This window comes from Mastigoproctus giganteus, chromosome 1 (assembly GCF_048544385.1).
Source record: "Mastigoproctus giganteus isolate SK-2022 chromosome 1, ASM4854438v1, whole genome shotgun sequence".
Classification (NCBI taxonomy): domain Eukaryota; kingdom Metazoa; phylum Arthropoda; class Arachnida; order Uropygi; family Thelyphonidae; genus Mastigoproctus; species Mastigoproctus giganteus.
Genome location: NC_143575.1, coordinates 164,162,153 through 164,175,704, shown reverse-complemented (window position 1 = coordinate 164,175,704; position 13,552 = coordinate 164,162,153). Strand labels below are relative to the sequence as shown.

The 13,552-nt window shown below is 38.6% G+C and overlaps 1 protein-coding gene across 2 annotated transcripts in view; it reads left to right on the top strand.

Moving 5' to 3' along the window:
• Window positions 1–13,552, top strand: part of LOC150091234 (aladin-like) — a 343,291-nt gene that overhangs the window by 35,561 nt on the left and 294,178 nt on the right. For both annotated transcript variants that reach the window (XM_090374811.1, XM_090374804.1), the window contains exon 2: window positions 8,878–9,005. In XM_090374811.1, coding sequence (XP_090230937.1) covers window positions 8,886–9,005 — 120 coding nt within the window. In that variant the 5' untranslated portion in view covers window positions 8,878–8,885. The remainder of the gene's footprint in view (window positions 1–8,877; window positions 9,006–13,552) is intronic.

Sequence of the window (13,552 nt, the reverse complement as noted above, 5' to 3'; positions counted from 1 at the left end):
TATATATCATTGACAAGCCTACATGACCTGCCCTGTCAGCCCGTCTGCACTGCTCAGCAAACTTCATATGTGGCTGCACAATTACCCCAGATCTTTTTCACTTTCCACTTCCTTGAGTGTAGTATCACCCAGTTGGTACGTTTCTCTTCGGTTATTGCTACCCACACTGAACCCTGGGGAACTCCACTAATAACATTTGTCCACGAAGAGCAGTGTCCATTGATTACCACTGTCTGTTGTCTCTCACTCAACCATCCCTTTATCCGTTGTAGCGGCTTACCCTTGATGCCATACCTCTCCAATTTGTACAGCAGTCTTCCATGTGCAACAGTATCAAAATCTTTCCTGAAATGCAAGTATGTGATATCATAATTATTTTTGGCATTCAGTTCCTTTGTGACCACATCATAGTAAGCATTCAAATTGGTCAGAATTGGTCCTCCCTTTGACAAACCCATTCTGTGTCTAAACTATCACTGCAGTCTTGTCTAGATGATCCTGCAATGCTTCTTTAACCAGTGATTCCATTATTTTCCCCAGAACACAAGTTAAACTAACAGGTCTGTAGTTACTTGTGTCACCTTTTGAACCTCCTTTGTGAATTGGTGATACATTAGCACACCTCCAGTCCATGGGGATCTCCCTTGATTCCAAGGAAGCTCTCATAATCATGGCCAAGGACCTGCTTACTTCCTTTGCTGCCTCCTTTAATATAACTGGATAGATCCCGTCCACCCCAGGTACCTTATGTTTAACTTCAACAATTTCTCCTCCACTTTGCTCTCAGTTATTACAAAATCATTAAGCACCCTGCTACAATTTGGTAACCTTTTACCATTTTCAAACCTTAATAACTCCTCATGTGTGAATGTAGATGCAAAATACTCCTTCAGTTTATCAGCTACCTGAGCATGATCATCAATAGTCAACTCATCTATGTTAAGTGGTCCAATCTGATTCATCCCTTTCCTTCTAAAGTTTACATAAGTAAAGAACTCTTTGCTGTTTTTCTTTGCATCCTTTTCCAAAGATTTCTCATAATCTGCCTTCCCTGCCTAACCTCGTTTGTGACTTGATTACAGACTACAGTAAACCCCCGCTATTTGCGAGGGTTACGTTCCTGAGAAATGCCGCGAATACCGAAAAGACGAATACTGTGTTATGGCTTCCATAGTAATAAAGGGGTTCCGTTCCAACGTATGAAATATATAAGAAAAACTAGGCTAAAATTTTGTCTATGTATGTATTATATGTACCTTCATAATATGACTATGTACATAGACAGTACATAGTGAAATGCAAGCATATGGCATCGAAATGAAAATAAGAAACAATTTAATATTAAATGTAATATTTATTAGAATTTTCAAACAAATCTTTCAAACCAGCGCCTTTGCTAGCTAAAACTTATCCCGCCAGTGTTATCACCAGTTTTGCTAGTGTTGATAAAGGAGTTTTGCCTTTTCACGAATGATGAGTGAACAATAGTAAAATTATAGTAACCTTATAATACGGTGATAAATCTGACTAAAAAATGAATAGCAAATGCTTAGAAAACGGTACTCACCTTTTATAAATCTGCAATTAATTTTTTTTGGTAGATGGTGGTTAAATTTAAGTTGGAAGAAGCATTAAAAAGAACTAAGGCGGGGAATGGGGTGAAAGGGGAGATCTACGGGGAATTGGGAGATCTGCATTTCTACTTCCTTGTGCTCATTTTAAAATCTGTTTAAAATATTTTCACCCCATTCCCCGCCTTAGTTCTTTTTAATGCTTCTTCCAACTTAAATTTAACCACCATCTACCAAAAAAAATTTATTGCAGATTTATACAAGGTGAGTACCATTTTCTAAGCATTTGCTATTCATTTTTGATGAGTGAACTTAACGGAATTTTATTTTGAGTTCGGTCTTCTATCCACAGATTTAAAGCTTTTTCCATTTTTTCTAATTTAACATCACGAGTTACAGAGAAAATTTTTGAAACAATTAGCGTGTTTTCACAGACACTACGGCAGATTTTTTTCTTCCGATTTCTTGATTGATCATTCTATTGACTCATTGATTTTATAATGTTTTGCCCCTGAGGAGACACTTTCACCATTAGAAATTTTGTCTAATAACTCAATTTTATTCGCTAATGTCATCACCTTCTTTGATCTTTTCACATTTCCCTTGTTATTCGTAGCCATATTTTTGTACTGGTTAGAAAGAACTTGTCCACAATAAAGTCACTTTCTTCCATTAACACACTCGAAAAAGTCTGTTTTACACTGCAAAACGGTAAATTTATCACTTTTGTAAGCATATCAATTTATAAATTGATAAATTTATTCATTTTATAAGCATATAAATTAAAAGCAAACGACGAAACCTTCCATGACAAGCGCATAACACATATTGAACAAGGATTAGCGAGAAACATCCACGTTCGCGATTTTGTCACCCCTCTCCCCCCACCCACTAAGCACTGTTTTGACCGGGAAAGATAATTTTAGCCACGCCCATGCTTTTTTATGGCGGAAAATGTTCACGGCGCTTTAAAATTCACATTTTTTTAGGTTTCATTTTATGTTAAATCAGCGACCGCGAATACAGATACCACGAATAGCGGGGGGTTTACTGTAGTTTATACCTGCCATAGGCTTCTGTATCACCTGATACTTTATATGCATTCCATACATTCGTCTTCTCTCCCCCTAGCCTCATAAAGCCTAGTAGCCTCCAAAATTAAGTCCCTGAAGGCTTCCCATTTAGAATTCACTGTTGGTAACATAAGTTGATCCTACTGTACAGAATTTAAAAACTGTCTGAGACAAAGCAAAAGCCCTTCCCTTTAGCCTTGATGGTAGTTACATCTTTAAATAATTCCCACATCAATACATCGTGATCACTGTCGCCCCGTAGTTCCTTTATCTGCAGATTCTTAATGCACGAAGAATCACTACTGATAATTAGATCAAGAGTATTACTCCCTCTGGTTGCCACTCGAACATGTTACTGTAGAAAACAATCCTATAAATCCACAAAAGTCTTGCTAGTGTGTGAGTGACCAACCCACAAGTTCCAGTCAATATCTGGAAAGTTAAAATCTCCCATTATAATACATTCTGATTTACTGGCCTACTCTATTTCTCTGCACAATTGCTCATTATACTCATCAGATTCATTAGGCTTATAACACACCTACTCTCATTTTTCCTTTCCCAGTGCTTATTTCACACCAAACAGACTCAACACTGCATTGTCCACCAACATCAATTGGATGCACTTCCTTAGATTTTGTTTCTTAACTAACAGCATAACACCTCCTCCCTTCCTATCCTGTCTATCCTTCCTATACACATTGTACTCCCCAAATTCCAACTCTGCAGTGCCTATATCTGTGTGACACCACATCTCTGATATCCCAACAATATCTGCCTTTGATGTCTTCACTAGCACTTCAAGCTCATCAAGTTTATTAACTATACTCCTAGCATTGGTGTACATGCAAGTATACATGCACCTGTTCCTGCTCATAGCCACCCTAACACAGCCCATGTATTTACTTGTTCCATTATGACTTCCAGCAGTCCTGGAAATCTCCATTAACTTGCTTTCCAGTCTGCTGCCCATTCTAATAGAAGCAGTGCAAGAATCACTTTTGCCTCTACCTGCGGCCACTGTTAACCTTTTAGTCTGTGTATCCTTGCACGCTAGCAGTTTTTCGACCCACCTAACACTGCCTCAATAGCATCAGCAAATATTCTTGCACCCTTTCTATTTAAGTGTATCCCATCCGTGTAGAAGCAGTCTCTCCTGTCAACAAGCACAGACCAGCTTGAAAAAAATTCTATCCCTTGAGCCTTGCACAGTCTCTCCAGGGCCAAATTGATTGATAAGGCTCTCATCATATACTCCCTCCTATCGTGTCTGGGCAGAATTGCAAACACTTTCACATTCAACCCTAGCTCACGACTTTTTTTTCAACATTGACCTGTACTTGAGTAAATCTGCAGTCTCTTACTCTTAATGTCATTAGTTCCAACGGGTACAACAATATCACCTTTTGTGCCCTAAAAAGATATCTGCTCTACAATGTCATCAACTTTTGTTCCTGGCAGACATACCCTGGTCTTGTTTCACCTATCCTTCTTAAAAAGTATATTCCCCGTCTTCCTGACAATAGTGTCACCAACAATAACTAGTTCCATTGGGACTAGCACATTCTGCATTGGAGATTGTCTCTTTGTTGCCTGATGCACAAGAGTGAACTCTGTCATTGAGCTGGGCAGCTGGGAGCCTGATGGGGCCTCATATTAATTTCTTTGAGGGCATTTACCCTACACCTCAAGCTCTCATAGACGTCCATCAGAACACTGTGTTGGCACCTAATTTCTTGACACTCCAGACACCTAGCACACACAAAGGCATCCTCCTTGGCTAGGTCATGTCCTGTTTTAGAAAGGTTGGCAAACATTTCACATTTTGCATATTTTTGAGACTGTGATGCATTGGAGAATCGCCCCTTTGTTTCTCCCCTGAGCGATAGCACTCTCGCTAGTCTGTGATCTTTGCTTCGCAGCTCTAGTCTGGGTCATGATTTCCGTTTAAATGCAATTTAATTAAAATTAAATTTAATAAGATCAATATTATTTTTGATTAATTGATAATACTATAATAAGCTAACAGATTCCTAATACAATGCTTGGTATTATGCTATCTAGTTTAACTTTATACCTTACGCTATCAGTTCAAGATATACAGTCGATTCCTGTTATTTGTGGCACATCAGGACTAGTGCATTTTGGTCCGATTAAGTGGCTGCCCCAATTATCCGAAGTTTCTTGTAAATAGTTAAAAATACAATGGACCTCTCGCTTTACAAATAGTTTACAGTACAATCAAATCGATGGAGTCACCATAGTAAAGTACCGTTCACTGTACAATGTGTAGTAAGTGCCGGTCACTGTGACCACGTTTGTGAACTGAATTTTAATTCTATTAAACAGCGATTCTAATTAGCGAAAATAGGAGGAATATTATCCACAGGCATATAAAAGTAAAGATATATGAAGCACAAATTTACCCTTTATTACCTTACCAATTAAAAAATTGATATGTGATAATCGGAATTATTAATACGTACTGTAATATGTACATACTAACTAGTTGACATTTCTGTTCACTGACATTTGTGGGTAGGGATTAAAATTTAAAACAGTAAAAAGATAAGCAATCAATAACAAATAACACGGCACACACAAATTGCAAGTAACACGATACGCACGCTCAAGTGAGAACGGAGTAACAAGTTACGAAGCTTTAAAAATAGGAATGAAGAGAAAATTTTGAAAATTAATTTTTTTATATGATTGAAGATTTCATGGAAGTGTAAACACATTTCACCATAATAACCCACAGAGTTCCAGCTGTCGGTATTATCGCAAATTCAATAAGATCGAGTTTACTATCCGTTTATGATAGATTGCACTTACAGAAAAGCCCAATAAACAGGTGACTGCTAGTTGTTTTATGGTTGTGACCTCCAGAAATCTGACCAAACCACGTGCTACGGTCGGAGACAATCATGGGGTAATCTCCAGTTCTGCCGTCTCCTGCCCTGATTAAACGGCATGTTGTCCCAATTAAGCGAAGTAAACCCTGGCTGTTTTCTCGATTGGGTTCGGTTTTTTAAGATTTGCCCCAAATAAACAGCTGCCCCGAATAACCAGAATCCACTGTATATACATTAAGCATTTCTTATCGACTACAATATGACGGCTAGTTCCACAATATACATTAAGCTATTTCTTATCGACCACAATATGACGGCTAGTTCCACAATATTGGCGCCAACACCAGGAGTCGTAAATTCAAAATAAGAATCTAACGAACGCTTTTTTTTTTTGTCCTCACTTTTTCCCATTATTATATGGGGGGGTCGGCTTTTTTTTTTTTTTTATATATTGTTTTGGCATGCAATTTTTATAGCTGGATGCCCTTCCTGACGCCAACCCTCACCCTTTATTCAGGCTGAGGATATGCAGTGGTCATTCCCTGACCTTCCGCATCCTCCGTATTTGGTGGTCACAGGCTCGAAGCCCAGTCTAATCAAGAAGCATGTGCTATGCACTACTGCTCCTGCCCATCTGGCTACAGAGGTACCCGTAAGAAGCTAACGAACGCTACTAAACCTATTTAATATCTCCGTAAAACACAAAATGTATTATGTTAAATAACAAAGAATACGTTAAAAATTAAAAAATACTTATCCCTTTACAGCAGCCAAAAATCCACCGTCCGTACTCTATACGGACCTTATTGATAGGATTTATAAGTACACCATCGCTATTCTTTGGTTTCAGTATCACCTGTCTTTCTGTATTACTGTTCATGGCTGCTGATTTAAGTCCTTTGTTTTCCCTTAATGCTTGTTCTACTTTTCTTGTGATAAATCTTTTTATGTCTTCTCTGAGTCTGTTTTTAATGGCTTTGCATAACTCAGTATACTCAATTTTATCCTTGTCAGTGTTTATCTTGCTCTTCATTTCATCATGACAAGTGTTTCTTGACTAATTTTTTCTTCTTTGGATTGCTTTTTACCTATAGGTTTCCTGGGATTTATCACTTTCAGAAAGTTGTAGTATTCCTGGTTGATATCTTGATCCTGTACAGTCTGCAGAAGGTCACACTTGTTCTTAAGTTCCAGTACATACTGCTTTTTCTCCTCTTTTGTCTCAAAGACCTTCGTATTATTTACTTGAGTCCATTTTTTCCTTTCTTTTCTTTCATTTATATCAGGTGTGCATCTTACCATTCTGTGATCACTTTGAACATTTACATTGTTCAGGACGGTAACATCATTCACGATATATCTTCTGTTAGTGAGGATGAAGTCGATTTCATTAGTTGTTAATCCTTTGGCCTCTTCCATGTCCACTTTCTGTTCACCCTTTTCTTGAAAAAAGTGTTCATTACTGACATCTCTTGAGATTCTGCAAATTCCGCAAGTCTTTCACTTCTTTCATTTCTTTCACCAATTCCAAAGTTTCCTATAGTTCACCTTTCTTCACTGTTTTTTCCTCTTTCCAACCTTAGCATTGAAGTCTCCCATAATGTGATAGTGTAGTGGGTTTTCTGCTCATCTAGAAGCCTCTCAATTTCTGTGTACATTTCTTCATCCTCTTCTTCATCATGGTTCGATGTTGGTGCATAAATCATTATAAACTTTAGCTTGTACCTCTTAGAAATCCTGAGTAGTAGTCTTGATACTTGGTGATGTACTTTTGAATTCCAAAATGTGGTTTTTTTTTTTTTTTTTTTTATGGACCAGAAAGCCAACTCCACCTTTGCACCTTTCACTGTTTCCATTGGTGTACAGCAGATTTCCACTTGATAAACTTTTAAGTGATTCATTTCTTCTTGTTTCAGCCAAACTGATGATATTCCAATTCACATTTTCTAATTCCTTTTCCAGCTCTAATATCCTATCTTCACCGATGAGTGATCTTACATTGTAACAGGCCAAGTTCAATTTTTTTGCATGACAGCCTGGTCGTATACCTGGGCAGGACATAACAGGACATACTGTCTAAAGTAATCTCATTTTTGGGTATAGCATACACATGGTAAGAATATACCCAGCCTTTTGACATAACATGGCCTGGACAATAACCCCCCCTCCTGCCTACATACTACTCAGACTCCCTCCAGTCACTATCTGGCAGAGTAGAGGACAACACAGTCAAGAACAGATAGTTTTGTACACAAATTTAACACAATCTTGCCTATCCTGGGTGTCTGCTTTTCCATTGCAATGAGAAGCTTCACTGCAGAAATTAGAGTTATAAATGGAAGGGACATCAAAGTTTACTTTCTGTACAGAAAATCCAGACTAATTATCAAATTTTAAAAATGCTGACTGGATTGCAGATGGAAGAGGGTAAAACCAGACGTCTAGTTACCCTAGGTACAATAAGTAATGAAGCATTTGAGAACTATCCCTATTCATATCTGTATTGAAAGCGATGTAACACTCTATGCAAAGTGATATGCTTAGATATTCACTATTCTCCAAAATAACAACTGCGTTGCATTTTATTTCAGTAAAAATACAGAAACAGTATTTGTAAATCAAACAGGAAACTTGGGAAGGCATTAATTTTTGTTCAAGTGCTGTGTTATGAAATACTATTATAGACCATGTTCATGATAATAAAGATATGCAAAAAAGTTAACCATCAAATGATATATAGTAGCTTTAAATTGAATTTTATTCATCAGAGACAATGATTCTGATTCACTTTAGATTGTTTAAAGATCTTGCATACGATTCAGTGATTAAAAATTTTTGCAATTTTTTTTTTCTTGGCTTGCTCAGCTACGCTTGGACTCTATAGTAGCCCAGCATTCCCCCTGCTCCTGCCCCCACAATATCCCTCTTAATTCATAATCTATACATTCATTTATCCACTAACAATTGTTTCACTCCTGGCACTAACATCACCTACACTAATTGTTTTATAATGGGACATGGCAATGTCTGTAACAGGAATGTTGACCTCTAGAATCAACCTATTATTGACCCATAATGTTGACCTATTATTCCTTTTGTAACTATATATTATTCCCATTTTCTTCCTGCCTATAAATACCTAATCGCCAGCTTTTTGAATGTCAAAAGTTGGCAGCTACACTATTCATATTCACATGTGGTGTGGTTGCATTATATTATAACAATATTTCTGTACCACATTTCATTTACTTGTATTTGCTGTTTTGCAAACTACTGTATTTTTCTGATCAGGTTAACTTTTAGCTGTCAGTGTAAGTGGAATTTAAATATCATTGAAACTGCAATTTTTTGTTAGTTACTGACTGATCTTTCTTTCAGGATTTCCCATGTGCTCTTTATCATTATTTCCTCCACCTTCACCAAAAGGTACGGTGACACTCGCAGAAATAGACAATCATTTAGTGACAGGACATCTAGGAGTAAATCTTGCAGAATATACTGATGAAGTAAGTGATATCGTCTAGTTTAATATAATATTCGGATGACAGTTGCAGGACTATATATGTTACTAGAATCATAAGGATTAAAGAATGTTAAATAAGGGTTGTTGAAATGAAATGGTGAGTTATGAAAAGTAGGATTTCCTTGACCTCACCTGTTTTGTTGCTTTTATTTTGGAATAATGAAAATAGTATCAAAATTGGCTACCACTTAGTGTGGTGGCCACTTTATTAGTAGGTATTCTTACCCTTTCGTGAAATGGAGCACTCCATGAATAACAACAGGGGTATTCCAACCTGCAGGCCATGTGTCCTATTCTTTTACATTGTGTGGCCTGCTGCAATATTACTGCCTAAGTATTATCCCCCCCCCCCCCCCGTTGAAAGTGTTAGTGGTTAACACTAATAATATATAAATCTGCAGCCATTGTCAATCCACTGCAGGATGGAGGCCTCCACATGTCATGTTGAGGGGAGTGGACTGTAATCTGCCGTTGCTGATCCAGTGCAGGTTGGCATATTGATCATATTTAGCAGTTACCAACTTGAGCCGTGGTCTACTCAAAGAGCATGCGCTATTGCACTCCTGGCCTATGGAGGAACACACTAATATATCACAAATCATAGTTTCACATTGACTTTTAAAAATATCCATTTTTAGTCGTTTTGATTTTTCTGTTTTCTTTCTTATGATGTTTTGTGTATCTAATAACAGTATAATTTTACACTTAGTGATAACTGAATTATGACTACCTACCTAATATTGTGATAGGCCATATATTTGCATGGATAACAGTCTGTGTTCACCTAGCCATTGACTCCACTATATCTCTAAGCCATGCTGCTGGCAAACACTTTCCACAGTGTCAGAACAGATGTTTGCATGTCCATATGCCTCACTTCCCATTCCAGAACGTCCCATGGGTGTTTGATCGGATTGAGGTCAGTTGAATTTGGATGCTGATCAAGATGGGTGATATCTTCACTGTGTTCCTCAAACTACACATGCACAGTGCAGGCCTGATGACATGGCACATTATCATCTTAGTGGATCCATTTTCTGTCCGAGAAAAAATGCAGCATGGCAGAGTGCACAGTCTCCTAAGAGCTGCCGATAGACCTCACCAGTGAAACATTGGTCCATATGTACCAGGGATCCTAGTTCTTGCCAACAAAACATGCTCCACTGCCATGCTGCCTGCCTGGATAGTGGTATCATGCATTTTTTATTTTTTTATTTATTATACTAGGCATTCCCTGCCAAAAACTGGCATCCCTGCCATATCATACAATATCGTACTTAGAGACATAGATTTATGGATCCACTTATACAATATACATAAATACATATATTTAAAACACAGATCCAGTTAGCCCAGCCGAGTAATTTGCCCAGTTAGCCCAGTCCAGTAAAAAATGCTCAGGAATTATAACTCCATTAGATAGGAAGCTCACTAAAATGCCATCAGTCCATCAGTTATAAAAAGTGCACACTGATGAAGTTCAAACTTAACAAAGATGCCATCAGAAAGAGGAATCCATATTAGCTGACTTAATTCAGTGAAGTCCAAAAGAAGTGATGGATTCATCAAAGATGTGCTTTCCACATGAGGTACATCTTAGCAGATTAAACACTATTAGCAGCAAGTCCAGATAAACCAAATTAAGTCCACCCATCATCAGCAGTCCATCAAGTGTACATGATCACTAGATCAGAATATAGTCCAAGCTGAAACTCTTGGCAGCACAACTCAACAGAGGAGATGCAATTAGGTGAATAGCAGACATTGGAAGTTGAAGAAGGTAGAGCAGAGCAGACGCCCACCAGTAATCAGAACAGTACCCACATCCCACTTCTACTCTGCTAATAAATATTAATCTGTTCTGATGCACAGCCTGCGAAATCTGCACAGATTACAATCTACTGTGCTGTTTTTTTTTTTGTTTTTTTTTTACCATCTGGTCCATGCTCAGTTTGTGTAACCTCACTGTACATTTACAATACCATACATACATTATTGCAGATGCAATTCATAGTATTACACGGAGAATGAAGTACATCCATTTGAAGTAGGCAACAATGTCCCCAGGTCCATCTACACAAAAACCCTCTAAGATGTCTTTCTCTCTGAAATGATTTGGGCATCATTGCCCACACAGAGTAAGCTCCCACTTAATTGGAATGGTGCCGCACATCCTGCACTTAATCTGCACTTAGCAGATTAAACACTATTAGCAGCAAGTCCAGATAAACCAAATTAAGTCCACCCATCATCAGCAGTCCATCAATGCCAGAGGTGTATTCAACTCTAGCAGTAAGCTACAGAATCTTGAAATAACTGGGAGTAAAGTGGAGGAGAAACTGTTGAAGATAAACACAAGAAAGGCACCCGGGGTGGATGGGATCTATCCAGTTATATTAAAGGAGGCAGCAAAGGAAGTAAGCAAACCCTTAGCCATAATTATGAGAGCTTCCTTGGATTAAGGGAGGTACCCATAGACTGGAAATGTCCAAATGTGACCCCAATTCACAAAGGAGGATCAAAGGCTGACACAAGTAATTATAGACCTGTGAGCTTAACTTCTGTTCCAGGAAAATTAATGGAGGCACTGGTTAAAGAAGCACTGCAGGATCATTTAGACAAGACTTCAGTTATAGCTCAGACACAGCATGGTTTTGTTAAGGGGAAGTCTTGCCTGACCAACTTGATTGGATAATATGATGCAGTCACAAAAGAACTGGATGCAGGGAATAACTTTGATATTATATACTTGGATCTTAGAAAGGCTTTTGATACTGTTGCACATGGAAGACTGCTACACAAATTGGAGCAGTGTGACATTGGAGGCAAATTGCTGCTATGGATAAAGGGGTGGTTGAGGGGGAGAAGACAGAGAGTGGTAATCAATGGACACTGCTCATCGTGGACTAATGTTATTAGTGGAGTCCCTCAGGGCTCAGTGTTGGGTCCATTATTGTTTTCTGTATTTATAAATGATATTGATGATGGTATATCAAGCTTAATGTCCAAGTTTGCAGATGATACAAAGGTTGGCAGGGTTGTCAAGGACACTACTGACACTATGCTGCTGCAACAGGATCTGGAAAGGTTGAGCAGATGGGCTGAGAGGTGGCAAATGAAGTTTAACATTGACAAATGTAAAGTACTACACATGGGAAAAAGCAACCCCAGAGCAACGTATCAACTCTGTGGTACTACACTGACAGTGGTAGAGAATGAAAGGGACTTGGGGGTGATTGTGCAGGCAGATATGAAGTTCTCTGAGCAGTGCAGACGGGCTGCAAGAGTAGCTCATGGAGTATTGTCAATGATATACAGGAATTTTTCCAGCAGGGATAAGGAGGTGATTATTCCATTGTATAAGGCAATGGTCAGGCCACACCTAGAGTACTGTATACAGGTCTGGAGGCCTCATTTCAAGAAGGATGTAGAGCTGCTGGAACGAGTACAGAGAAGGGCAACAAGATTAGTGAATGGAACAAAGGGGTGCTCTTACGAAGAAAGGCTTAAGTTTTGCAAATTACAGTGTCTGGAGACTAGGCACCAGCGAGGTGATCTGATAGAGGTGTATAAAGCCTTGAATGGTTTAAGCATGCTCAATGCTGATGGGATTCTTCCTCTAGCTCAGAAAAATCACCTGAGAGGGCATAAATTCAAATTGAGGAAAGACAGATGTAGGATAGACGTGCGGAAATTTGCCTTTAGCCAGCGGGTGGTTGGTTGGTGGAACAGACTGCCATCCCTTGTGGTGGAGGTTGATAGCCTAAATAAGTTTAAGGCTCAGCTGGACAGGTATTTTGAACGAACAGAGGGGTGAAGTGGAAGTGGGTTTTTTTTTTTTGGCTGATGCTGCATAAGCTTGCTTTCTTGCATCAAATGCCTCTACTAATGCTAATGCTAAGTGTACATGATCACTAAATCAGAATATAGTCCAAGCTGAAACCCTTATTCACCTAATTGCATCTCCAAGAGGAGATGCAATTAGGTGAATAGCAGACATTGGAAGTTGAAGAAAGTAGAGCAGAGCAGACGCCCACCAGTAATCAGAACAGTGCCCACATCCTACTTCTACTCTGCTAATAAATATTAATCTGTTCTGATGCACAGCCTGCGAAACCTGCACAGATTACAATCTACTGTGCTGCTTTTTTTTTTTTTTTTTTACCAGGTGGTCCATGCTCAGTTTGTGTAACCTCACTGTACATTTACAATACCATACATACATTATTGCAGATGCAATTCATAGTATTACACGGAGAATAAAGTACATCCATTTGAAGTAGGCAACAATGTCCCCAGGTCCATCTACACAAAAACCCTCTAAGATGTCTTTCTCTCTGAAATGATTTGGGCATCATTGCCCACACAGAGTAAGCTCCCACTTATAACTGGAATGGTACCGCACATCCTGCACCTACTCTGTTGAAATATTGAAATCTGCAATAATGATCAGCCAACCTGGTTGTTTTGCAGTTAGCCACAAGACCTCATTACACGATGCAACAATTAATTTCCTTGCTCCTCTATTTG